This window comes from Eleutherodactylus coqui, chromosome 4 (assembly GCF_035609145.1).
Source record: "Eleutherodactylus coqui strain aEleCoq1 chromosome 4, aEleCoq1.hap1, whole genome shotgun sequence".
Lineage (NCBI taxonomy): Eukaryota > Metazoa > Chordata > Amphibia > Anura > Eleutherodactylidae > Eleutherodactylus > Eleutherodactylus coqui.
Genome location: NC_089840.1, coordinates 272,179,207 through 272,207,018, shown reverse-complemented (window position 1 = coordinate 272,207,018; position 27,812 = coordinate 272,179,207). Strand labels below are relative to the sequence as shown.

Genomic DNA, 27,812 nt, shown 5'->3' with positions numbered 1-27,812 from the left:
GTAGTTTTAATGACGGAAATCACTTAATATTAGCTGTAGCAGCACATCTGTGTATTTCTGCCGCACTCATTCCCCCATTCTATGGGCAGAATGAGACAACATTCACTCCCACTTCTTGTGTTCTGTCCTGGTATTAGTTACTACAGACAGAATTTACTGGAGAACAGGCAGTGGACAGCAAAGTAGAAGGAAGGGAGACACTAGTGGCCAGCACTTAACATAAAATGATGTTTTTGTGCTGATAAAAAGCACTACAGTGATTTGCACTTTTGCCAGTCATCACATTGGCTATCACATAAGCTCAAGTTGTTCGAAGTTCAACGATCATTTAACCCCTTAACGACTAGCCCATAGTGTTTTTACGTCCTCCCGAAGTGGGCTTTATTCTCTGAGGACGTAAAAACATGCGTCCTACAGAGAATAAAGCCCCTCGGGCTGTGGACGTGGCAGCTCCATGCTGTCGGTGTCCGCAGGTCGCCGACAGCATGGAGCTGTCATCCCGGGCAGGTCGGACCCCCCCCCTGGCATTGCGGATCGCAAAAAAGTAAATTAAAAGTTTGAAAAAAGTTAAAGATTCAGCTGCCCTGATGGATCGAAACCATCAGAGCAGCTGAAACTACTCATCGAGGTCCGCCGCACGTCTCCCGCTGTCCCGCCGCTTCGGGCCCCGAAGCCGGTCTGCGCATGCGCGCCAGGCGACATTACGTCAGCCGCATGCGCAGAAGGCTCGGCGGCGCGGGAGATTTAAAATCTCCTGGCTCCCGGCTCCTGTAGGTAGCCGGGAGGCAGGAGATGTCAGCGGGGACCGCGGTGAGCGGTCCTTGGTACCGCGATCGCCGTTATGCAATCGATAACGGCGATCGCGGAAAACTGCAAAAAAGTGTGAAAAAAAAGAAAAGTTTCACCTCCCCTCATGGATCAGATCCATGAGGGGAGGTGAAAATACTCACCTCAGGTCCGCCGAGGTCCCCGATGTCCCGGGACCCGCAGTCCCCCTCTGCGCATGCGCGCCCGATGATTGACATCGGGCGCGTGCACAGAGGGGCACGAGCCCCGGGAAATTCAAAATCCCTCTGCTCCTGACTGCCATGTGTAGTTTGGAGCAGAGGGATGTCACCCAGCATGTGATCACTGCTATCCAACGGATAACAGTGATCATATTAAAGGGGTTGTCCCGTGCCGAAACGGGGTTTTTTTTTTTCTTTTAACCCCCCCTCCCGTTCGGCGCGAGACAACCCCGATGCAGGGGTTAAAAAAACAAACCGCTCAGCGCTTACCTGAATCCCGGCGGTCCGGTGTCTTCATACTTACCTGCTGAAGATGGCCGCCGGGGTCTGCTTCCTCCGTGGACCGCAGCTCTTCTGTGCGGTCCATTGCCGATTCCAGCCTCCTGATTGGCTGGAATCGGCACGTGACGGGGCGGAGCTACACGGAGCCGGCATTCTGCACGAGCGGCTCCATTGAAGAGAGCAGAAGACCCGGACTGCGCAAGCGCGGCTAATTTGGCCATCGGAGGGCGAAAATTAGTCGGCTCCATGGGAACGAGGACGCCAGCAACGGAGCAGGTAAGTATAAAACTTTATATAACTTCTGTATGGCTCATAATTAATGCACAATGTACATTACAAAGTGCATTAATATGGCCATACAGAAGTGTATAGACCCACTTGCTGCCGCGGGACAACCCCTTTAAGTAAAAAAAAGTGTAAAAAAGTTAAAAAAAAAAAAAGTTTAAAAAAGGTAAAAAAAAGTTAAAAAAGCTTACGTTTCATCTCCCCTCACGGATCATATCCGTAAGGGAGGATGAAAGTACGCACATAAGGCCCCCGGATTTATCCGCGGACATTACCCCAGCTTCTGCGCACGCGCCCATCGCCAAAATGGCGGATGCATGCGCAAAAGCTGTGGATTGCCAGGATAATTTAAATTCTCCCTGCTCCTGGCTACAAAACTTAGCTGAGAGCCTGGAGATTTCACGGCGGGCCGCAGTGAGCGGATTCTGGTCACGTGTTCGCCATTATCCAATGGATAATGGCGATCACGTAAAAGTGAAAAAAAAAATTTGAAGTTTCATCTCCCCTCACCGATGCGATCGATGAGATGAGATGAAACTTTTTACCGGAGGCCTGCGTATTTGAACCCCGACACGATCCTCATCCGTGAACTTACCTGGATTCTGCACATGCAACCGCCGGCAAAACAGCGAACACATGCGCAGGAGTCGGGGAGCCCAGGAAATTCAAAATCTCCTTGCTCTCAGCGACCAACAGTCGCCGAGAGTCTGGAGCCGTGACTGGTGGCCTCGTTGAGCGGTCGCCAGTCACACAATAAAAAAGTAGCGCTTTAACATAGGCCGGTCTCACATGACCGGATAGGAATTAGATTCCGCATGCGTCTGATCCGCGGTAATACGCAGATCAATCGCATTGGATTACACAATTCCGCTCACATTAGCGGGTCGGAATTGCGTAATCCACTCGCAGAAAAGAGAACACAGCAGGTTTTATTTTACCGCGGATATCCACAACATAGAGCCTATTGTGCTCCATGGTCGCGGATATACCCGCAGCCTATGCGTAACTACGTTGTATACGGGCTGCGGGTACCCTTGTCATCGCTAAGCGCCTGTGCGGGAAATACAAACAAAAAAAATGTACTGCGCATGACCGCCTGTGTGAGTAGGCAGTTATGCGCAGTATATTACGCGGCCGTACGCAGGGTCACATCCGGGCTCACAGCTGGGATCCGCTGCGGGCCTCAGCAAGCAGATTCCACCTACGGCTGCGTGAGCCTGGCGTCATTCAGACTGCTACCTGTAATACGTATTTTACAAGAAGCCCCGGGAACGCTCGCCTTCATGCATTTCCAGGAGCAGCTTGTTGAGCGCCTTCTGTGTGAGACCGCCGCACCTCATCAAGCTTACGAAAACTCACAGGGCGCCACTTTTTACACCCCATACCCACCACTGAGGCCTTGCCATGCGTCCTGTAAGTAGATGAGGCCCACAATGGGTATGTTTCTGAACTCGGTACAAACAGGGGTATCCATTTTGGGGTGAAGGTCTTCATTCCTATGTGCACTGTACAAAAAAACTGTTTTTAAATTTTAAAAATTGCCAAAAAAATTGAAAATCGTAACTTTTTCCTACTGCTTTGCTTAGATTCATTCAAATACTGTGGGGTCAAAATACGCAGTACACCCCTAGATGAATTCATTAAGGGGTCTAGTTTCAAAATGGGGTCATTTGAGGGGGCTCTTTATAGTTTTGGCCGCTCAATGGCTCAATAAATGGGCAATGGGGCCTGGAATTTATTCAGTTGTACCCTGAAATCCAACAGGTATTCCTTTCATTGTAGGCCTAGCCATGTGTCCTGTAAGTCTATTAGGGCCACAATGGGTATATGTCTGAACACGGCACAAACAGGGGTATCCATTTTGGGGTGAAAGTCTTCATTTATATGTGTGCTGTACAAAAAAAACTGTTTTTAAATTGACGCAATAGCCCAAAAAATGAAAATCGTAATTTTTTCCTACTGCTTTGCTTAGATCTATTCAAAAATTGTACGGTTAAAATACACAGTACACCCCTAGATAAATTCGTTAAGGGGTCTAGTTTTCAAAATGGGGTCATTTGTGGGGGTTCTCTATGGTTTTGGCCGCTCAAGAACTCTACAAGTGGGCAATTGGGCCTAAAAGGACTTCAAGCAAAATCTATGTTCTGAAAGCCACCGATTACTCCTTTCATTTTGGGCCCCGTTGTGCATGCGGACATAAGATTAGGGCCACAATGGGTATATTTCTGAAAACAGCACAAACAGGGGTATCCATTTTGGGGTGCAAGTCTTCCTTCATATGTGTGCTGTACAAAAAAAGCTGTTTTTAAAATGACAGAATTGCCAAAAAAACAAAACTCCAAATGTTTTCCTTTTGCTTTGCTTGAATTTATTCAAAAACTGTGGGGTCAATATACGCAGAACACCCCTAGATAAATTCGCTAAGGAGTCTAGTTTTCAAAATGGGGTCATTTGTGGGGCTCTCTATGGTTTTGGGCGCTCAAGAACTCTACAAGTGGGCAATGGCGCCTAAAAGGACTTCAAGCAAAATTTGTGTTCCAAAAGCCACCGGTCGCTCCTTACATTTTGGGCCCCGTTGTGTATCCAGACATAAGATTAGGGCCACAATGGGTATGTCTCTGAACACGGGACAAACAGGGGTATCCATTTTTGGGTGCAAGTCTTCATTCTTATGTGCACTGTACAAAAAAAGCTGTTTTTAAAATTACAGAATTGCTGAAAAAACGAAAATCACAATTTTTTCCTTTTGCTTGGTTTGAATTCATTCAAAAACTGTGGGGTCAAAATATGCAGTACACCCCTAGATAAATTCCTTAAGGGGTCTAGTTTTTAAAATGGGGTCATTTGTGGGGGTTTTCTATGGTTTTGGGCACTCAAGAACTCTACAAATGTGCTGTGGGGCCTAAAACGCCTTCAAGCAAAATTTCTGTTCTGAAAGACACTGACTACTCCTTTCATTTTGGGCCCCATTGTGGACTCAGATATAACAATAGGGCCACAATGCGTATATTTCTGAACACGGGAGAAATAGGGGTATCCATTTTGTGGTGTAAATCCTGATTTTCATGTAAACTATAGGAAAAAATATGTCTTTAAAATGACATATTTGCAAAAATATGAAATTTTACTTTTTCTCCTCTAAATTGAATTAATTCCTGAAAAAAAACTGGGGTCAAAATACTCATGACCCCCCTCAGTGAATACACTAAGGGGTGTAGTTTTTAAAATGGGGTCATTTGTGGGGGTATCTATTATTCTGACACTCATGAGCCTTTCCAATCTTGGCTTGGTGTAGGAAAACAAAGTGTTCCTCAAAATGCTAAAAAGTAATGTTAAATTTGTACGTCTCCTAAATGGTTTAAAAAAAAAAACTAAAGTTTTTCCAATGTGCGCCCAAAATAAAGTAAACGGGTGGAAATATAAATCTTAGCAAAAATTTCTAGATTATGTTTGCACATATTTAAGATATTGCAGTTGGAAATGTGAAAAAAATGACGATTTTTTCAAAATTTTCCCAATCTTGGCGATTTTAATAAATAAATACAAATTCTATCGGTCTATTTTTCCCGCCTAAATGAAGTACAACATGTGGCGAAAAAACAATGTCAGAATCACTGGGATATGCAAAACCTTTCTGGTGTTTTTCCATGTTAAAGTGACACATGTCAGATTTGCAAAATTTGGCCTGGTCATTAAGGCGCAAACAGGCTTGGTCACTAAGGGGTTAAGAAATGTTTGTTATTACCAATCAATGTCTACTATCCAAATAGGAAATAGGAAACAGATAGCGCATCTACATAGCAGCCATGTGCATAGAGTATTTCACATTAATATATAGAACTGCATCTCAGAGCTTTTCAGCAGTTAATAAAGGTTTGCTTGTAAACCTTCCATGCTTGTATTTGGGCTGATCTTCCTGTATTCTTTACCCGTTAAAGGGGTTGTACCGTGAGCAGATGTCAATACACTTCTGTATGGCCATATTCATGCACTTTGTAATATACATTGTGCATAAAATATGTGCCATACAGAAGTTATTCACTTACCTCTCTGGGGGGCCCCCCCTGTGTTGACAACTCCGTCGGCCTTGCGCCAAGGAATCTTTTCGCTCGTGGACGAGCCTCTGAATCGATGTTCTCCTGTGCAGGGGAGTGGAGGATGGAAGAGCCAGGAGCAGGAACTGAGCTCCCGCCCCTCTCTGCCTCCTCTCCGCCCCCCTGCACTATTTTCTATGAGGAGGGACGGAGGCGGGGCTAAGTGCCGCGAATTAGCCCCACCCCATCCCACCTCTCCTCATTGAAAATAGTGCAGAGGGGCGGAGAGGAGGCAGAGAGGGGGCGGGAGCTCAGTTCCTGCTCCTGGCTCTTCCACCCCCCCCCTGCACACGAGGACAGTCCACGCACTCTGATGAGGGTCTTCAGCGCCGGACGGAGCGGTGCACCATGGAAGAAGACCTGCGGCGCCATCTTTGAAAAGAAATTTATCAAAGTGCAGAAAACACTGCTGCAGGTAAGTGGCAAGAACTTTTGAAAAAACTTTTAAAGTATATTTTATGCACTTTGATCGGCAGGGGGACTGTGCACAAAAAAATATATACTTTTCCGGTGGTACAATCCCAGACTTTGTGGAATCTGTTAGGACACTTTCTGGGGTTGAAAAAGATCTTTTAACCCCTTGAGTGGCACGCCCGGAAATTTTCCGGGACGAGCTCCACTGCCGATAGTGATATAGCCCGGAAGATTTCTGGGCTATGTATCACTATGGGAGCTGCAGAGCACAATGCCACAAGCTGTGGCAGTGTGCTCTGCCTGCACAGACCCACAGAGAACAAAGCAAGGGCTTTGAAAAATCAGCAGAAGATATTGCCAATCTGCCAGCAATCTCCTGCTTCAGAGTCCTGCTTTGTTTACAGGTTGCCATAGAGACCATTGGCTTGTCAGAAGCAAGCCGATGGTCTCTGTGGCAGGGAGAGCTGGTGCTTGGCTGTCAGAGGACGGCTAGGTACTAGCTCTTACAGCAGAGATCAGAGAAAACCTCCGATCTCTGCTGTGTTAACCCTTTACATGCTGGAGTCTATGTGACTGCAGCATGTAAAGGGCTGTCACCATCGGACCCCCGGAATGTGATCAGAGGGTCCTGATGGGTCCCTGTGGAAGTCCCCTAAAGGGACAAAAAAAAAAAAGGAAAAAAATTATATAAAAAAAAAATAATGAAAACACTTGTCTCCCTTTACTTGGTAAAAAAAAAATCAAAAATACAATCACACATGTGGTATCCATGCGTCGTAATGACCCAGAGAAGGAAGTTAATACATTATTTAACCCCTAATAACATGACCCCTTTTTTTCTTTTTTCCCCATTTCTTTTTTTCCTCCCCCTGTTTAAAAAATCACAACTTGTCCCGCAAAAAACAAGCCCTTATATGGCTGTGTCAATGGAAAAATGAAAAAGTTATGGCTCTTCAGACGCAACTGCAAAATTAGTTGAAATTCAATGATTAGACCATTTTAAAAAACATGCCCTGGTGGGCACGACAGGGTGGTAGGAAACCCGCCACTCAAGGGGTTAACGGGATAAATCAAACATTTCCTAAACCTCCTACAGCAGCGCAGAATAGGTTAATTCACTTGACCCCTATTCTAAGTCGAAGTCATTAATTAGAAATATATCAATTAGCAGAGACAACCTGAACCCCCACACATATATTAAAGGAGCTAAAAGGACACAGACTATGTATTAATTTCACTTCTTGTATCAGATAGAAGACAAGTCCTTCTGGAACATTTTGTGTCTTATATCAGGGATCTGTATACATGGGTTCTCATGTCCCTCGATCCACCCGTATATGTCGGCCCTGTACACAGCTGGTATATTTGTTCCTCAGGTAAGAGTACTCCCTCTGGGGTCTATGCTGTATACTGCCTGCAGCCTGTCAGCATTGTGTTACCCTGCCTCCCTGGTGGGGTTTTCTCACATCATCCAGCTAAGGTAAGTAAAGCTCGGTTCTCCTACAATAGACCCATGTACACGTGCCGTCTGAGCCTGTGCTGGTCTGCGCTCTCTCTCTGCAAGAACTCAATGACATCACAAGATCAGTCTGTTATATTATTACATGGACTTTATGGCTTAGATTTTCATGTGTTTCTTACATCAGCCTGTGCAAACACGTTAGAATATATATGCAGATACTGGTATATCTTCCTTCATAGTGGAATACTAGCACGCAAATAGTTAACTCGTTCATGTTGTGCACTCGGCTCTGCTCCTCCATCTCGCACACGCTCGGCTCCGCTCCTCCGTCTCGCACACGCTCGGCTCCGCTCCTCCGTCTCGCACGCGCTCGGCTCCGCTCCTCCGTCTCGCACGCGCTCGGCTCCGCTCCTCCGTCTCGCACACGCTCGGCTCCGCTCCTCCGTCTCGCACGCGCTCGGCTCCGCTCCTCCGTCTCGCACGCGCTCGGCTCCGCTCCTCCGTCTCGCACGCGCTCGGCTCCTCCGTCTCGCACGCGCTCGGCTCCGCTCCTCCGTCTCGCACACGCTCGGCTCCGCTCCTCCGTCTCGCACACGCTCGGCTCCGCTCCTCCGTCTCGCACACGCTCGGCTCCGCTCCTCCGTCTCGCACACGCTCGGCTCCGCTCCGCCGTCTCGCACACGCTCGGCTTTAATCATCCATCTCACACTCGCTCGGCTCCGCTCCTCCATCTCACACACACTCGGCTCTGCTCTTCCGTCTCACACACACACGGCTCCGCTCCTCTGTCTCGCACACGCTCGGCTCCCCTCCTCCGTCTCGCACTCGCTCGGCTCCGCTCCTCCATCTCGCACACGCTCGGCTCCGCTCCGCCGTCTCGCACACGCTCGGCTTTAATCATCCATCTCACACTCGCTCGGCTCCGCTCCTCCGTCTCACACACGCTCGGCTCTGCTCCATCCACTCTCTAATACATCCTCACACAGCAGAGTCCTGCATCCACTGAGTGCAGAGACCTGGTCATGTGACCCCTTGTCTCCTCCCACACACTGGTCACATGACGGTGACATCATCACAGGTCCTGTAAGCACAGAACAACCCCACGGCTCCTGTCCGGCTGCAGGTGGAGGTATGTGGGGTCTCCAGCACTGGGGGGGACAGGGGTCATTAACCCTTTCATAAATGTTAGAAGTAGCCGCTCTCCTACTGGCGCTCAGGCTGCTGTCGCCGCGGCGTTGGGGGCGTTCAGGGTTTTTGTCTTTTTGTTTTTGGAGGGAGAATGAAATAAAAGTGAAACGGATCCATTTTTTTCCCATTCATTTTAATGGGGTTTCAAAAAAACTGAAAACAAACAGTAAATCTTCGCTCGCTCCCGTCCGCCGGGCCTCCATTTTTTTGGACAGGAAAATAGCGCAGTTTGCAGAGTTATATTTTCATTAAAAAAAATTGAAACCTGATGGAATGAAAGCAAGAGAGCGGGCGGGGGGGGAGAGAGAGAGCGGGCGGGGGGGGAGAGAGAGAGCGGGCGGGGGGGAGAGAGAGAGCGGGCGGGGGGGAGAGAGAGAGCGGGCGGGGGGGAGGGAGAGAGAGAGCGGGCGGGGGGGAGGGAGAGAGAGAGCGGGCGGGGGGGAGGGAGAGAGAGAGGGCGAGGGGGGAGAGAGCGGGCGGGGGGGAGGGAGAGAGAGAGGGCGAGGGGGGAGAGAGCGGGCGGGGGGGAGAGAGCGGGCGGGGGGAGGGAGAGAGAGAGCGGGCGGAGGGAGAGAGAGAGCGGGCGGGGGAGGGAGAGAGAGAGCGGGCGGGGGGAGGGAGAGAGAGAGCGGGCGGGGGGAGGGAGAGAGAGAGAGCGGGGGAGGGAGAGAGAGAGAGCGGGGGAGGGAGAGAGAGAGAGCGGGGGGAGGGAGAGAGAGAGAGCGGGGGGAGGGAGAGAGAGAGAGCGGGGGGAGGGAGAGAGAGAGAGAGCGGGGGGAGGGAGAGAGAGAGAGCGGGGGGAGGGAGAGAGAGAGAGAGCGGGGGAGGGAGAGAGAGAGAGCGGGGGAGGGAGAGAGAGAGAGCGGGGGAGGGAGAGAGAGAGAGCGGGGGGAGGGAGAGAGAGAGCGAGCAGGGGGAGGGAGAGAGAGAGCGAGCGGGGGGGAGAGAGAGAGAGAGAGAGCGGGGGGAGAGAGAGAGCGAGCGGGGGGGAGAGAGAGCGAGCGGGGGGGGGAGAGAGAGCGGGAGGGGGAGAGAGAGAGCGGGAGGGGGAGAGAGAGAGCGGGGGGGGGGGGAGAGAGAGAGCGGGGGGGGGGAGAGAGAGCGGGGGGGGGAGAGAGAGAGGGGGGGGGGGAGAGAGAGAGCGGGGGGGGGGGAGAGAGAGAGCGGGGGGGGAGAGAGAGAGCGGGGGGGGGAGAGAGAGAGCGGGGGGGGGGAGAGAGAGAGCGGGGGGGGGGAGAGAGAGAGCGGGGGGGGGAGAGAGAGAGCGGGGGGGGGAGAGAGAGAGCGGGGGGGGGGAGAGAGAGAGCGGGGGGGGAGAGAGAGAGCGGGGGGAGGGAGAGAGAGAGAGCGGGGGGAGGGAGAGAGAGAGAGCGGGGGGAGGGAGAGAGAGAGAGCGGGGGGAGGGAGAGAGAGAGAGCGGGGGGAGGGAGAGAGAGAGAGCGGGGGGAGGGAGAGAGAGAGAGCGGGGGGAGGGAGAGAGAGAGAGCGGGGGGAGGGAGAGAGAGAGAGCGGGGGGAGGGAGAGAGAGAGAGCGGGGGGAGGGAGAGAGAGAGAGCGGGGGGAGGGAGAGAGAGAGAGCGGGGGGAGGGAGAGAGAGAGAGCGGGGGGAGGGAGAGAGAGAGCGGGGGGAGGGAGAGAGAGAGAGCGGGGGGGAGGGAGAGAGAGAGCGGGGGGAGGGAGAGAGAGAGAGCGGGGGGAGGGAGAGAGAGAGAGCGGGGGGGAGGGAGAGAGAGCGGGCGGAGGGAGAGAGAGAGCGGGCGGAGGGAGAGAGAGAGCGGGCGGGGGGGAGAGAGAGAGCGGGCGGGGGGGAGAGAGAGAGCGGGCGGGGGGGAGAGAGAGAGCGGGCGGGGGGGAGAGAGAGAGCGGGCGGGGGGGAGAGAGAGCGGGCGGGGGGGAGAGAGAGAGCGGGCGGGGGGGAGAGAGAGAGCGGGCGGGGGGGAGAGAGAGAGCGGGCGGAGGGAGAGAGAGAGCGGGCGGAGGGAGAGAGAGAGCGGGCGGAGGGAGAGAGAGCGGGCGGGGGGAGAGAGAGCGCGGGCGGAGGGAGAGAGAGCGGGCGGGGGAGAGAGAGAGCGGGCGGGGGAGAGAGAGAGAGCGGGCGGAGGGAGAGAGAGCGGGCGGAGGGAGAGAGAGCGGGCGGGGGGGAGAGAGCGCGAGCGGGCGAGGGTGGGGGGGAGAGAGTGAGCAGGAGAGCGGGCGGGGGGAGAGAGAGAGCGGGCGGGAGGGGAGAGCAGGCGGAAGAGAGAGCGAGCGTGCGAGGGAGAGAGCGGGCGGGCGAGATAGCGAGCGGGGGGGGGGGGTCAGTTTGCTTTCTCTAGTACGTTGTACAGGGAGTGTTCTGTCAAATACAGAGGGCAGAAGCCGGACTGTAGGGGTCAAGAACAGAGTTCTCTGATAGATAGCTTATAAGGCCGGAGTAAACCAGGTGTTCTTATAGTTCGCAGATGAAGAGGAGATTTCAGATGCGTCGTAGTTGGCAGCATCAGTCGACTCAAGCTTCGGTTTCTTTAGCAGTGAGGATATGGTGGCGTGTTTGAATGTGGAGGGTAAAATGCCAGAGAGAGGTTGAATATAGTGGTGAGGTGGGAGATAACCACTGGGGAGAGGGACCGGAGGAGGTGTGAGGGGAGAGGGTCACTAGCGCAGGTGATGGGGCAAGCAGTGGAGAGCAATCTGTCGTTGGTCTGAGTACAGACAGTGAGCAACAGCTAGATGCAGTGCTGCAGAGACTAGGGTCGGGGTAGTCTGGGATATCAGGAGGTTATTCCCAGATGTCGTCTATTTTCTTCCTCACTGATCAGTGTAAATGTTGGCGGCGACTGAGAGACCATCGATAATTCACGTGTCGGTCAGTGTCTGCAGACATGAAAACTAAACCACGATCGTTCATCTATGACTGAAGTCCTGTTTACTGGGGATGGAAGCGGACGTCCTGCAACGATCTCCGGCCGCTCCACCTCCACTCACTGAGCGATTATGGTTTTTGGCCACTGAAGCACAGTCGTCCCATGTAAAAGGCCCTTACTGTTAGGATATGTTCACACTTGGATTCCAGCTCTGAAGACCACGGCTCAGCTGTAGATTTCCGCCGCTGATTCGTATGTGGATTTGACCCTTTTCAATGAGGATTTCTCACTCTAGTCTTCAGGTCTTGGAGCAGATTTCATATCTTTTTTGCAGAACAAGCATTGGCGTTTGAGGTCTTCACATGGAATCCACATTGGATATTCCCCACACAGATTTGCTTTAGTGTCTACATCAAATCTGCTGCTCAAAACACATTGCATATTTTGTTGCAGATCCACCAAAATCTAAAGGGGTTTACCGGGCAAATACTCTACTCAGGATTGATCCACCACTCTGGATCCCTCGCAATCAACTGATTGTCTGTCCCGCTGTCAGTGGAGTGCGGTTGGACGCCCGTCCCCGCAGCATTTATAACGGTCCGGACGATCAGATGAGCAGCAGATCCACGAGGATCAACTATTGATGACCAATCCAGATGATGATTACTCAATAGTATTTGCCTGGAAAACCCCTTTAATGCCTCCTCACACATTTACCCTTCTTTTCCTCAGCTGATATCTCCTACATCGGATAATTATCCTAATTGACCTGACAAGGATGAATAGAAAGAAGAACAAGAAGAACAAGATGGCAGAGAGTATATTCAGCCTCACCCTAGAGATACTCTTCCGGCTTACAGGAGAGGTGAGAGATTCTGGGGATGACGTCACGTTACATCATTATTATGTTTATAAAAGTTGACCTGACCGCCTCGTAGCTTTGCAGATGCAACCTCGCTGACAGTATCACCATTCTTGTTGTATCTCTACTGGCCTCTGTTGCCCCCATACAGGCTATCCTTAGATTCAAGTCCCAGCGCCTTGAATATGCCAAGTGGATGGTGCCACCGCTCACTGTCAGTGAGGGAAGTCAGATTCGATTGATAGTGAACAGTTTCTACCAGTCATTGTCAATAACATCTGATGTTCCCCATTAACAGTGAGTGGTGGGAACCGTCCCCGCAACACTTCTAAAGCACTGGGAGTTGGATATAAGGAGAACCTGTAGGGAAACTGGGGTGAGTAGTGAGAAAAGAAAGGCAGTGATAATGGCAGAGGGACTGAAGATCACAGCTCTGCTACCGGCCCGCTTACATGCAGACATGGAAAAAGCCTACTCTAGCGGCCCACTTACATGCAGACGTGGACTGGTCCTACTCTACCTACCCGCTTACATGCAGACATGGACAGCTCCTACTCTACCGGCCCGCTTACATGCAGACATGGACAGCTCCTACTCTACCGGCCCGCTTACATGCAGACATGGACAGCTCCTACTCTACCGGCCCGCTTACATGCAGACATGGACAGCTCCTACTCTACCGGCCCGCTTACATGCAGACATGGACAGCTCCTACTCTACCGGCCCGCTTACATGCAGACATGGACAGCTCCTACTCTACCGGCCCGCTTACATGCAGACATGGACAGCTCCTACTCTACCGGCCCGCTTACATGCAGACATGGACAGCTCCTACTCTACCGCCCGCTTACATGCAGACATGGACAGCTCCTACTCTACCGGCCCGCTTACATGCAGACATGGACAGGTCCTACTCTACCGGCCCGCTTACATGCAGACATGGACAGGTCCTACTCTACCGGCCCGCTTACATGCAGACATGGACAGGTCCTACTCTACCGGCCCGCTTACATGCAGACATGGACAGGTCCTACTCTACCGGCCCGCTTACATGCAGACATGGACAGGTCCTACTCTACCGGCCCGCTTACATGCAGACATGGACAGGTCCTCCTCTACCGGCCCGCTTACATGCAGACATGGACAGGTCCTCCTCTACCGGCCCGCTTACATGCAGACATGGACAGGTCCTCCTCTACCGGCCCGCTTACATGCAGACATGGATAGGTCCTCCTCTACCGGCCCGCTTACATGCAGACATGGACAGCTCCTCCTCTACCGGCCCGCTTACATGCAGACATGGACAGCTCCTCCTCTACCGGCCCGCTTACATGCAGACATGGACAGGTCCTCCTCTACCGGCCCGCTTACATGCAGACATGGACAGGTCCTCCTCTACCGGCCCGCTTACATGCAGACATGGACAGGTCCTCCTCTACCGGCCCGCTTACATGCAGACATGGACAGCTCCTACTCTACCGGCCCGCTTACATGCAGACATGGACAGGTCCCACTCTACCGGCCCGCTTACATGCAGACATGGACAGGTCCCACTCTACCGGCCTGCTTACATGCAGACATGGACAGGTCCCACTCTACCGGCCTGCTTACATGCAGACATGGACAGGTCCCACTCTACCGGCCTGCTTACATGCAGACATGGACAGGTCCCACTCTACCGGCCTGCTTACATGCAGACATGGACAGGTCCCACTCTACCGGCCTGCTTACATGCAGACATGGACAGGTCCCACTCTACCGGCCTGCTTACATGCAGACATGGACAGGTCCCACTCTACCGGCCTGCTTACATGCAGACATGGACAGGTCCCACTCTACCGGCCTGCTTACATGCAGACATGGACAGCTCCTACTTAGAAGGGTTTTCAAAGATTGTTTTTAAGCTGTCCATGTTAAAAAAACAAACTATAAAATAGCCCATAATAATCCTTCCCAGATCCCCAATGCTGAGCGCTTCCTCTCTATCTGCCCGTTCGAGTCTGTTTACAACCTGCAGAGTTAGGGTTTTTTCTAGATGGAATGATTACCATTCAAAGAATCATTCAAATGAGTGAAAGTGAATGATAATCGTTGGGACTCAACACAAGCCAACAACTGAATGATGAATGAGCATCTTTCTCTTTTCGTTCGTCGTTCATTTTATGCAGGTGTAAAAACCGTTGTTGGCTCATTCACTTATACAGGGACTGAACGATTCTGAACAAGTCTCATTTGTACAAGCCAAGGAAGCATTTGCATGTCTAAACTGGCTACATGAGTGCGAACGCGTTAATGGAATGATTGACTACTGAGGTCTATGATTGGCTGCAGCATGAAAGAAAGCATTGGATGGGGTACGGGCGTACGGTGCTGCAGCTGTGGGGACCTGGGACAGCGGAATGTAGGACATTTTCTTTTCATATGTATATTTTTAACAAGGTTTGTAAAAATTGTTCATTGGGGGGGACAGCTTTGACCTTGGTATATAACACCTGCTGATTGGAGGCGGATACTAAGCAGACAAACAAGTTGTCTCCTCCCGCTTGCTATATAACCTCTGCAGGTACTCAGCTAATCAGTCCTAGCTTAGTGTCTGTAGGAGGCACTGAAGATGTGTCTGTCTTCCTCCAAGAAGCGATTGCAGGTCGACAGAGCAGTATTACTCTCCGATCTACCCCTATGCCAGAGGGTGAATGGCCAGACATTGCTGTCCATTGTCTGGCCTACCTGGAGAAGAAAAGGTTGCATGGCTGGGGTCCAGTTCATTACTCGCCAGCCATAGTTCCCCCGGGGGAGCGTCTCACAGCTCCCTGTGGGGTATAGAGAGCTGGTTGGGGGATTCTGCTAGAGGCAAGGAAGGAAGAAAGAAGATAGGTGAGTAAAAAGGAGCAGGTAAGTAAATAGCTTCCTTTGCCAATACCATGTACAGTGTCCCCTCCTGTGTTACGCTGCCTGACAGGCTGTGTATTTATCGCATGTGGGAGGGTATTGGCAGCCATGCAGTGTGTTGCGCCATGTGGCTTGTGTTATGCCTACACTGGCCGAGTTGAGGCCTTGTAAGGGCTCCCACACACTTACGTTTTTTTAACGCAACCTAATGCTGCGGTTTTTTAAACTCAAATGTCAATGGGACTTTCTAATGTTAAAAACACAACACAAAAAAAATCACAAGACCTAAACTTGCGATGCGTTTTTAACATTAGAAAGTCCCATTGACAGATGTGTTTAAAAAAACGCAGTATTAATGCAGCATTAAAAAAACGCAACTGTGTGTTCAGCCTTCTCAATGATGTTGAGTATGCGAAAATTTTAAATTGCTATTTTTGTATCTGTTTTCTCCCAGAAAGTAGATGAAACCTCAACTGATCTTCCCTGTGCTATTGGGGAAATAAAAGAATGCAGACTATCGATAACCAGAGAGATGGTGAGGGAACATTTAGCTAAATTAATTCAAGTATCAAGGTCCAGATGAATTACATCCTAGGATACTTAAGAAAGCAGCGGAGGTAATTGCTGAATCACTCGCCATAATCTTTGAAAATTCCTGGAGAACAGGTGGAGTCCCAGAAGATTGGAAAAAGGGTAAATGTTGTCCCTATCTTCAAAAAAGGGAAGAGGGTGGATCCAGGAAACTACAGGCCTGTGAGCCTGACTTCTATACCGGGAAAGACCTTTGAACAAATTATTAAACAGCATGTATGTAAGTACTTGAATGAGAATGGAGTAATTAACCAGAGCCAGCATGGGTTTGTAACAAACAAGTCATGCCAGACAAATCTAATTTCCTTCTATGACAGAATCACCAACTGGGTTGATTAGGGAAATGCGATGGATATAGTATATCTTGACCTTAGTAAAGCATTTGACAAAGTTTCTCATACTATACTTATTGAAAAAAATGACCAAATATGGGACTGACAAGGCAACTGTTAGGTGGATTCACAACTGGCTGAGTGATCGTACTCAAATACTGGTCATAAATGGCTGCACATCCAAGTGGAAGAATGTATCAAGGCTCTGTCCTAGGCCCAGTGTTATAAATGATCTGGAGGAGGGAATTGATGGGAAACTGATCAAATTTGATGACAACATGAAGCTAGGAGGGATAGCTAACACTAGGGAAGAACAAGAGAGAGAGAGTATTCAAAAAGATCTAGAAAAGCTTGAACAGCGGGCGGCGACTAACAGAATGGTATTTAACAAGGAGAAATGCAAAGTCCTACATCTGGGCAAGAGCAATGAAGAAAGCACATACAGAATGGGAGGAATTGGGCTAAGCAGCAGCACATGTGAAAAAGACTTCAGAGAAGAGTTACCAAGATGGTGAGCGGTCTGCAAATTATGTCCTATGAGGAACGGTTAAAGGATCTGGGAATGTTTAGCTTGCAAAAAAGAAGGCGGAGAGGAGACTTAACCCCTTGAGTGGCACGCCCGGAAATTTTCCGGGACGAGCTCCACTGCTCATAGCAACATAGCCCGGAAGATTTCCGGGCTATGTATCACTATGGGAGCTGCAGAGCACAATGCCACAAGCTGTGACATTGTGCTCTGCCTGCACAGTCCCACAGAGAACAAAGCAAGGGCTTTGAAAAACCAGCAGAAGATATTGCCGACATGCCGGCAATCTCCTGCACTGGTTTGTTTACAGGTTGCCATAGAGACCATCGGCTTGTCAGAAGCAAGCCGATGGTCTCTGTGGCAGGGAGAGCTGGTTGTTAGCTGTCAGAGGACAACTAGGTACCTGCTCTTACAGCAGAGATCAGAGAAAACCTCCGATCTCTGCTGTGTTAACTCTTTACATGCTGCAGTCTATGTGACTGCAGCATGTAAAGGGCTGTCACCATCGGACCCCCGGAATGTGATCAGGGGTCCTGATGGGTCTCTGTGGAAGTCCCCTAAAGGGACAAAAGAAAAAAAAAGAAAATTTTTTTTTTAAAAAGTAAAAAAATTATTTAAAAAAATTATAAAAACACTTGTCTCCCTTTACTTTGTAAAAAATCAAAAATATAATCACACGTGGTATCCATGCGTCGTAATGACCCAGAGAAGGAAGTTAATGCATTATTTAACCCCTTAATGACATGGCCCCTTTTTTTCTTTTTTCCACATTTCTTTTTTTCCTCCCCCCTGCTTAAAAAAATCACAACTTGTCCCGCAAAAAACAAGCCCTTATATGGCCATGTCAATGGAAAAATGAAAAAGTTATGGCTCTTGAGACGCAACTGCAAAATTAGTTGAAATTCAATGATTAGACCATTTTAAAAAACCTGCCCTGGTGGGCACGACAGGGTGGTAGGAAACCCGCCACTCAAGGGGTTAATAGCTGTCTACAAATATCTGAGGGGCTGTCACAGTGCAGAGCCTGGTATCCCCTCCTTGCACAGCTCGTGCCCTCCCCCCAATGGCTATGTGCCCCATTCCTAGGCACCATGGCTCCACCTCCTCCTGCAGGTCAACGGAGCATAATTACTCTCTGATCTACCCCTACTCAGGAGGGCAAGCGGCCAGTCATTGCTGCTGGTCAACCTTAGCATGATTTTGGGCCTACATGGGAGTACTTGCACAGGGATTATCTTCTACTATGTGCGGTACGGGATTTACACCCAGCTAGAGATTGTCTTGTCTTATGAACAACGGTGTTCAAACTAATTGCCAGCATGGCTCTGGGCTTGCTGAGACCTATGGTACCTTCCATATAAAAAGATTACTCGCACAAGGAGTCTCTGGACTCACCGCTTGGCGCAGTGTCCATGTCTAGGATGACATCCGGACAGGAGCTGGCCAGAGCCACATATTATGTGCGCTTTGTCTACAGTACGAGATTACATCCAGCCGGAGAATATCTTGTCTTACAATCGACAGTGTTCAAACTAATTGTCTGCATGGCTTCGGCCCTTGCTGAGACCCGTGGCACCCTCCATGTTGAAGGAGTACTCACACAGGGAGTCTCTGGACTCATCGCTCCTCATGTCTGTTACAGACCGGATTGAGCCTTGCCTAGCGGCTAGCTCACTAAGGGGTGCCCCCTGTGGTTCTCTGCAGGCAGCTTTGGCGCAGTGTCCATGTCCAGGACGACAAGCTAGAGACACATGCCATGTGCGTTCTCTATGTAGTTCAAGATTGCATCCAGCCATGTTTGGACTGGTTATCAGCAGTACTCCGGGCTTGCTGACATCTATTGTACCTTCCGTATGGAAGGAGTCATGTACACAAAAAGGACACATTGCTTCTTTTCTCCGCTCCGGAACAGAGCAGCCTACCTGATGGCTAGCATCCCTGTGCTGGCCCGTCTGCAGTGTCCTTGTGGGTAGCTTTAGCACTTTCCCCACTTACAGGATGTAGAACGGGCTGGGGCCGCCCAGAGCCGCACACTATGTGCTTTTTTTTGCCGCTATATGGGATGGACATCCAGTCAGTCAGACTCTCATCTTATTTTATCTAAGTATAGTGGTAGACTGGGTGTTCATCCTCCGACAGGGTGCATGGGGGCGGTAGATTCATCTACTAGCTCCACTCCGATCAGCTCTGACATGCTGAACCACTATGAGCCTGCTCCCTCTTGAGGCGGTCTCTGCACCAAACCAACATCTGTTGCTTTGTAGGAGGACTGTTCTGTTAGCTCAGTCTGCCATGTCCGTGTGGACGTGGGTCACTCATGTCGTCGGTGGTGCATGAATGATCCTTTTTAGGCGGAGTCCTCCGCTAACCCTAAATTTTGGCGGCAGAATATGCCCCGTATTCTACTCTATTAGGGATGTTTGGGCTGCTGCCATTAGGAGTACTCTGTAGTCAGAGCAGTCTACTACTTCGCTCCTACAGCATTTCTCCACATAGCTGTTGCGTCCCACTGGGAGTGCAACCTCCAAAACAAAGAAAAAGGCACAACTGCGCAAAGGAACATAAAACTAAGGGGAGTTCTCTCCCTATAAAACCCTAACCCGGGAGGGGGCCCTGCCTGCTCGGCGGGCCGATCGCTCCGATAGATGCGAGCCCACACTCGTGCTTGGGCCACTGACAAGTCCCTACCTGGGAGCCCTAGCACCAAAGAAAGGGAAAACAAATAACCAAATAAAGCAGAAAAGGACCAAGCTGGAATAGAGGAGCTCCAGCCAGAATGTGTTCCTCCGTCGCTGTCCAGCGGCAACTGAAGCATTGACCAGCACAGGGGTCAATGCTAGCACAGTTTAAATAGGAGCCAAGCTACTCAGCACCAGGTGAGGACTGACATCACTCCTGCAACTACCACACCCCTCAGCTCCAGGAGAAGCAAGAACACACCCAAAACCTGGTCTGGCTTGCAAGCAAGGTGCAGGCCTCAATACAGCTGCAACAATAGCCTTCCTCCACAGGTAGGAGGATGGTCCGGGAGACAAACATTTAATCAGACGGAGTTAGTAGCACGCTGTGACTCTCTTGTGCTATTTCCTCCTACAGGATTGCTTGCAGGAGACCGTGAAATGGTATACAATAATACTGATTTCAATTCTTAGCGTTTGCCACCCCAACTCAGAGGGTTCCACAAGGGACCAGCGAGGCTTACGTCCGGGGGTAATTTGGCAGTTATGCCATGTTTTAGGGTGCTTAGTTGGAGTCAGGAGGTGGCAGTGACATCGTGGTAGGGAAGCACCCTGGCTTTACAACTCAAACGCCTGTTTTTCTAGGCCTAGACTTCTTCAGGGTTTGTGCACTTCATGCAGAAGGTGGAGGCGGTGGCCATTATCACAATCTCAGAAGGCTGATACTAATAGTATTTTTAAAGCATGTGTCTCCATCTCCCATTCCCTCTGGTAGTGAAAGCTCCCATCCATTCACCTGGGGTGCTTGCTACTAACACTTCAACAGCAGTGCTATCGTTATGACAACCTGCCTAGCCGGGTATTTACAATCTGGACTCCAGTGGACCCTGACGTTCAATTTGGTCGCCTGCTAGAGGGCTCTCATCTCTTTAAGTTTCACCCCCCTTCTGATGTTGCTGATGTCACGGCCAGCTCGCCCAGTCTACTCGTCTCTCTTCTAAGCGAGAGGCGCTATCAGGCGGAAGTTCTTTGTCATCAAAAGGTTGTTATCACCCTGTTGCATTGTTACCTCAATGCATGTGGTATCTTGGCCTCCGTTGATGAAGTCTAGTCCCATAAGAAGAGACGGTCACAAGTGGCCTCAGTTGTAATTCGCAAATTTGCCCTTCTCTAGTGGCATTCTTCAGTCGCCCTGGGTTTCTGCTGATGCTCTAGACAACACAGTTGGATCCTTGGGTTTCCGAGGTGGGTTCCTTGCACTGGCACCAGTTCGCGGCAGTGCAGGGTTACTGTGCCGGAGACCTCATATGTTCAGGCTGTGTTACAGCACATATATCTTGGTCAACGGGTGCCTCATTGGAAGCTTCTTGTCGGGAGCCTGTTTCCCGTGGGGGGATGGTTTGGTTTTCTCAGGCCCCTTTTATGTTCTGCCTCTGAGCATGCTGGATGCCTAGGCACCCATTACCGCTAGTCTTGGTTAAAGAGCAGATTACGTTTCTTTACACATGTGGCTTCTTATATTTTCCCACCCCTTGGGTACTGCTCTGGAACGTCCCAAGGTCAAAGCTGTGTCCTCCAATGATACAGACGAGAAAACTAGATTTTGTGAGGAGCTTACCGTAAAATCTCTTTCTCGTCATGTTTATTGGGGGGGACAGTACCCATCCGATAGGGGTTCTTTTTTTGTTTAAGGTTACACTGGCGCCCTCTTAAGTTATTTTAAGCACTACCATTCCGTAACAAGCCCCACTGGGGCGCTCCTACTGCTTGTGTACAAAACTGATTAGCTGAGTACCTGCAGTGGGAGGAGCCAACTCGTTAGTTTGCTTAGTGTCCACCTCCAATCAGCAGGTGCTATATACCAAGATCAAAGCTGTGTCCCCCAATGAACTTGATGAGAAAGAGATTTTACGGTAAGTTTCTAGTTTTTAGAAAAAAACACTTTAAAGCAGTTTCAGACAAACACCGAGCAATGGTGGGAAATGGATTAAAACAAGTTTTATTACGGGGCTACACACTCTGGCACTTTCACGTACGATTCTTGTATGCGGGAAACATACATGAAAACCGTGTAAAACCGCATGCATTTTAGGCAGATGTTTTATTTTTTAAATCGCATGCGCGGTATACGTTTTTCTCTGCAAATTGTTTTTTCTAAATGGAGTTTAAAAGTTCAACGCTTTTTTTTTCCTTGTAAAGTATTTGATCTAAAAAAAAGTATACATTAAGTGTGTAGAAATGTACAGCCATGTGTTTCTATACGTTTATCATTGTAAAAAATATATATATGTTTCCACCCTTTTTTTAAAATTTTTTTTCTTGGACACAAAATGGCAGTCGGCTGCGCTGTTCAATTCCATAAAGAAATCTGCAGAAACCTGGCTAAACGTAGTCAAACGTATGCTTTGCTTGACTAGGTTTAACCCACTAGAGCCTACGGGTCAGTTAAACGCTACACTTTCATCTGTTTTCCGCTGCGGCGGTCGCGTGTTGTTAACATGATGTCATCACTGCAGGCGATTAAACAAAGTCCAGCAGAATCTTAATGGCGGCATTAGATCGAATACAGAAGCTTGTTTTATTTAATTTCTCTACATTGCTCAGTTCTTTTTATCATGAAATCGGACACCCCCCCCCCCCTAATACCAGATGATATGACGGGAGAGATGAAGGACTCTGGGAATGTCTGCAGGGATATTTATGGATGTATCTCCCCATAAATAGGATTACACGGTAGTGAAGAAGACTTCTAGTGATGGCTGTCAGGCCCCGGTGTCTGATGGATGGGGAAGACCCCAGAGCCCAATCATAGGGCCTCCACCTCACCCCCTGATACTGGAGGAGATCAATGAGCAGAAGATCCTAGAACTCACCAACAAGATGATTGAGCTGCTGACTGGAGAGGTGACGCTGCTGGGAATGCTGGGACATTATACAGTAACGCTATGGCGGTATAACGCGTCTGGGTGATGACGGTATCATTGTGTTGTCAGGTTCCTATAAGGTGTCAGGATGTCACTGTCTATTTCTCCATGGAGGAGTGGGAGTATTTAGAAGGACACAAGGATCTGTACAAGGACGTCATGATGGAGGACCACCAGCCCCCCCCATCACCAGGTAATGGACAGGACTAAATCCACACGGCCTTTATTATTTGTATGTAGAGAATGAATTCAGTGGCTGTCTGTGTTTTCTGCAGGTAGATCCAGTAAGAGAACAGCAGCGGAGAGATGTCCCCGTCCTCTTCTTCCACAGGATGATCAGGTAGATGGAGAGAAGGTCTCATGAAATCTCCCCTCTGGTCTGTAGGACGGCTGGGAAGGTCTTGTGTTCAGTCTTATTATATGACTGATACTTGTGTAATGAGAAAGCTGAAGATGGCAGGATTACAGCCGACCGCAGACATTAGATCTCCGCATCTTATCACTATTTTCTGGTTCTGGAGACTTCTGGTTGGAATAAAGAAGCAACAGGTTGGAGTTATACAGGAGACCTGCAGCTATTTGGCCCAGATCACTACTGCTGTCATGTCATTCCGGCTCCTCATACTAATTAATGACCTTTTCTGGCCATATAAAACCTCCCACACGACTTCTCCAACTGTGTGATGACTTTTACAATATTTATTTCACAGCTTGTGGATCCGGATGAAGATCTGTTCCATATTGATGCTACAGAGACACATGTGAGGGGGGATCAGCGAATTAAGGATGAGATCCCTACAGATGATCCCCCAGGTGAGTGACCACTGAATGCAGAGAACATCCCAGATTCCCCCTAGTCGCTGACTACCACAGTTCTGTGCTTTAAGCTCTGTGCTGTCGGGTCTTCAGCCGTACATCCCTCTATTCAGCTAAAATACAAGTAAACCACGGATGAAAGTGTATTACTATTATAGGGGACTAGCTGATATACCCGGCTTCGCCCAAGTTAATTTGGTACTGGTGTTTTTCTGGTGTTCACACGAAAAATATTATGAAGTCGTGGTTACGTTAGAGATACCAAGAAAAAAATATGTTCACCATTTTGCATGGTTCTTTGCGTTACCCAGGAAACACAACGTGGAGGTAGCCATGCGACGTTTCCTTTATATAAAATGACATCAGGAAGTGAGAGAATTAGATTACGTGTGTAAAATTTGGACGCTAGTTCTTTTACGCTTAGAATTGAATAATCGAGTTGGGACCCAATTACTTTTCCTATTTTGGACATCATCTATGCTTGTGAAAAATTTCAGGTTTCTATGACATCGGGAAGTTGAAGAATTAGTGGCGAGTCAGTGAGTGAGTGAGTCAGTCAGTCAGTGAGGGAGTCAGTGAGGGCTTTCGTCTTTATATATAATATATATATATATATATATATATATAACACTGCTGGGCGTTTAAAGGAGAACTGAACTTTCAAAAAGCTTTTGACACATGGCAAGTTTTGATTGTTGGGGGGCCGGTGATGAGACCCCAACTAATCACTAAACTGAAGGGGCAGAAGCATTCATCTGAGCACTGCGACCAATTAGTCATTGCTGTCTCTCTTGGGATCAGTGTATGGGCTCAGTAGGAAGTCTATGAGTCCGCACCACACTAAAGAAAAGGCAATGCTATAGAGGATTGCGAATAAAACTAAGCATCGCCCCAAAACAGAAAATTCCAGTTGAGCAGATGCCTTAAAAGCACAGAATGGTGCCAGTATGGGAGTGTGACGGGTTGTCCAGTCCAAAATTATTGTTGACCTATCCGTAAGCAGTAGATTATCAGGGGTCCAGGGCTTGGAACCCCTGCTGATCAGCTGTTTGTTGTGTTGGTGGACTGAGCTGATTTCTGAAGAAAGCAAACCGCTCCATTCTACTGCAGTGATGGCTGTGTAAAGGTCAGCACAAAGAAAGAAAAGTTAGAACAGCAGCAAAGGAGATGGTAACATTTAATGTAACACTTCATTACTCAGAAATGAAACGGTGCTAGGCGGGGGCTCCCCTGGAGCTGGCCTGCCAGCACCTCTTGGTCCTGGTTTGCCTTGTATAGATATTCTAGCCAATTCCAATCCCCTCTAAAATCCAGGGCTATCCGAAGAGTCGCCAAGGAGATGGTTCCCAGCGGGTTGGTGGGCCTCTTTGGTAGATCCAAAAATAGTATGAAAGGAAAAAATCTCCACGCTCAATAGACCAGGATAACATCAAGCCATTTCAGTGAAAGGCTCCAATAGCCATAATTTATTTTAAAAGATTTGTGACGCGTTTCGACAGTGTTGTGCCTTTCTCAAGCATAAATCAAGTGTGCAATACATTCTTATTTATATAGCTACTTACTCATTGTTGGCTGCTCCTTGCCGTTTCGGACACCAGTATCAGTAGACGTGACATCACAGGGGGCGTAACGGGAGGTACTAGGATATGCATGTTAGGCGTTCTGTATGGAACGAAGCGTATACCTCACGGGAGATCGAGCTGGGCCCTTGGAACGCAACGTGCCCTTCACTAAGAGTGGTGACGTCAGTCCAGGGTCATTGGCATTCTTCTACGGAACAGGAGTTTCCAAGTGATTTGTTAAAATATTACAATATTCAGGAAAAAACTTGTTATTGCTATTATCCTGACCCCCAGACATATCACACACACACAGCTCCGCTACATCCATCCTGACCCCCAGACACATCACACACAGCTCCGCTACATCCATCCTGACCCCCAGACACATCACACACAGCTCCGCTGCATCCATCCTGACCCCCAGACACATCACACACAGCTCCGCTACATCAATCTGACCTCCACACACCTCACACACAGCTCCTCTACATCTATTCTGACCCTCACACACATCACACACACAGCTCCACTACATCAATCCTGACCTCCACGCACATCACACACACAGCTCCACTACATCAATCCTGACCTCCACGCACATCACACACACAGCTCCACCACATCAATCCTAACCTCTACACACAGCTCCACTACATCAATCTTGACCTCCACACACATCACACACACAGCTTCACTCACTCAATCCATCCATCCAGAACCCAACAGCTCCAACACACACACACAGAGCTCCACTACATTCATACTGACTTACTGACACACACACATACAGCTGCAGAGTCCCACATTTACTTAGTCCCGTGGTCAAGTGATCCCTGACTCCTCCCACACAGGGTATCACATGACATGACATCATCGGAGGCCCTGGAAGCTGTCGGCTCTGCAGGTCTGTGTTTCCCCTGCCGGAGGAAAGTTAAATGGTGCTAGGGGGCAATGCAGGCTCTGAAAATACTGGACTGTAATTGGGCTGGTAAAGAAAAAATACCGGCCAGGCCGGTGGTTCACCGACTGGGTGGCAACCCTAGGGCCAATACACCTATAAGACAAAGATAGAACAATAGAGATGAGCGAGCATACTCGCTAAGGGCAATTACTCGATCGAGCATTGCCCTTAGCGAGTACCTGCCCGCTCGGAAGAAAAGATTCGGCTGCTGGCAGGGGAGACCGGGGAGGAACGGAGGGGAGATCTCTCTCTCCCTCTCTCCCCCCCGCTCCACCTTGCTCACTGCCGCAACTCACCTCTCACCCGCGCCGGCAGCCGAACCTTTTCTTCCGAGCGGGGAGATACTCGCTAAGGACAATGCTCGATCGAGTAATTGTCCTTAGCGAGTATGCTCGCTCATCTCTATAGAACAACACCGGGGAGTACAGAAACAAAGGAGAAACAAGCTCACAAGAATAAACAGAGAAGTGGACAACGGGAATAACAGATAACAGAGTACACGAACGGAGGACACAGAACATAAGCAGACAGCAAGGTAACTGCCAAAGCAGCGGCTGAACATGACGTGATGGGAACAAATCTTTCAACAACACTGCAGCAAGGTCTGAAAAGCCCAGGGCAGCTATATAGGGCGGTGATTAGAAAAGGTGCATCAGCTGAACTGGAGGCCAGAAGCCATTAACCCTAGGAGTGCTGGAGGGAAAGAATATGTGTTACGTTCGTGTGGGCAAATAAGCACCAGGCTCACATGAATGTGACCAAAGGACAGGGATTTGGAACAACTGTAATACAAAACACGGAAGGGGAAACTGACCCTGTGCTGCAGGGAAGATAGCGAGGCCCTACCTACAAGCAGAGTGATTGCCTCTATAAAGGTAGCCCCATGCTGGAATCCCAGCCCTGCTCTCCCTCAAGGGGTGATACTAGGTGGAACTGACACATTAAATGTACAAACTCCCTTACCACACAACCTCGCTCACTAAGGCAGATGGTAAAGCTGAATATAAAAGCGAGGGATTAGTTTGTACATTGGCCAATGAAATTAAGCTGCAAGGTTGCCACAAGGCTCCTCATGTCTTGCAGTCCTTACTCTAGCAAGATTCTAAACAGGCAGCACAGAACACCAAACGCCCAGCAATTTGCAAGCTAATTAGACACTACACACACAGCAAGCTGATCAGACACTACTCACACAGCAGACAAGACTGAGGAAATGCAGCTTCCTTATTGCAGAGGGGCTGGGGTATATATCTACACCCAGACCCAGTAGTTTGGCTGACAAGAACAACCACACCCAGCCAGCTCAATTAACCCTCACCTGTGCAGGTGTGCTCCTGGAACCCTGTAGAACAACAAACTCAAGCAGCACAACCTAGCAATAAGCTCAGGGAACAGAGAGAACGGGACGATGCCCATGTCTGCCAGACACAGAAGCAGAAGATTGTGTCTGAACAGTGCACCTAACAAAAGAACAAAGAAACCTATCTAAATTACAGAATCCAGAACAAAGAGACATAGACCCACATAATAGAATCTAGAACACAGACCTACAGCCAGATAAAGGAATGCAGAGCAGAATTACTTGGCCCAGATAACAGAATACATAACATGAAGACATATATGGCCACATAGCAGAATCCAGAACACGGATACCTTGACCCAGATAACAGAATGCATTATGGGGAAAAACTGACCCAGATAACAAGATGCAGAAGTATATGTTATATGTAAGTGAATTTCTGTTGTCTGCTCTGTATGCATGGCCAAACGACTGGACCAATGTACACCAAATTCACCACATGGTTAAATCGGACGCTTTAAAGGTTGTAGATAAGATTTTAGCTCTCTAGCACCTATCGTTCTTAACATATTTGCAACAAGTCGGAAAACAAAACTCCTAAATAGACACTCCATTAAACTTTGGGTTAAACTGGAACAAGCCTCGGTTATAGGTGGAGTGGGGGGCCTTTTTTGGCTCAGAGGGGGCAAGCAGCGAGACAGAGTGAGGGGTTTGCCTTTCTTGAGTTCTCTCTTGAGGATCTGGGATGGCTTTGTGTGTCAAAGTGGCTTGGTAACCATCCCTGGACCCCTATGGT

General features: G+C 49.3%; 1 protein-coding gene across 1 annotated transcript in view; it reads left to right on the top strand.

Moving 5' to 3' along the window:
* The first annotated feature begins 8,631 nt into the window (after positions 1-8,631).
* The window catches only part of LOC136626702 (zinc finger protein 420-like), a 44,438-nt gene continuing 25,257 nt past the window's right edge, over positions 8,632-27,812 (top strand). Inside the window, exons 1-6 of the mRNA XM_066601716.1 lie at positions 8,632-8,673; positions 12,308-12,440; positions 22,178-22,357; positions 22,447-22,570; positions 22,653-22,717; positions 23,088-23,190. Of these exons, the coding sequence (XP_066457813.1) occupies positions 12,354-12,440; positions 22,178-22,357; positions 22,447-22,570; positions 22,653-22,717; positions 23,088-23,190 (559 nt within the window). The 5' untranslated portion in view covers positions 8,632-8,673; positions 12,308-12,353. The remainder of the gene's footprint in view (positions 8,674-12,307; positions 12,441-22,177; positions 22,358-22,446; positions 22,571-22,652; positions 22,718-23,087; positions 23,191-27,812) is intronic.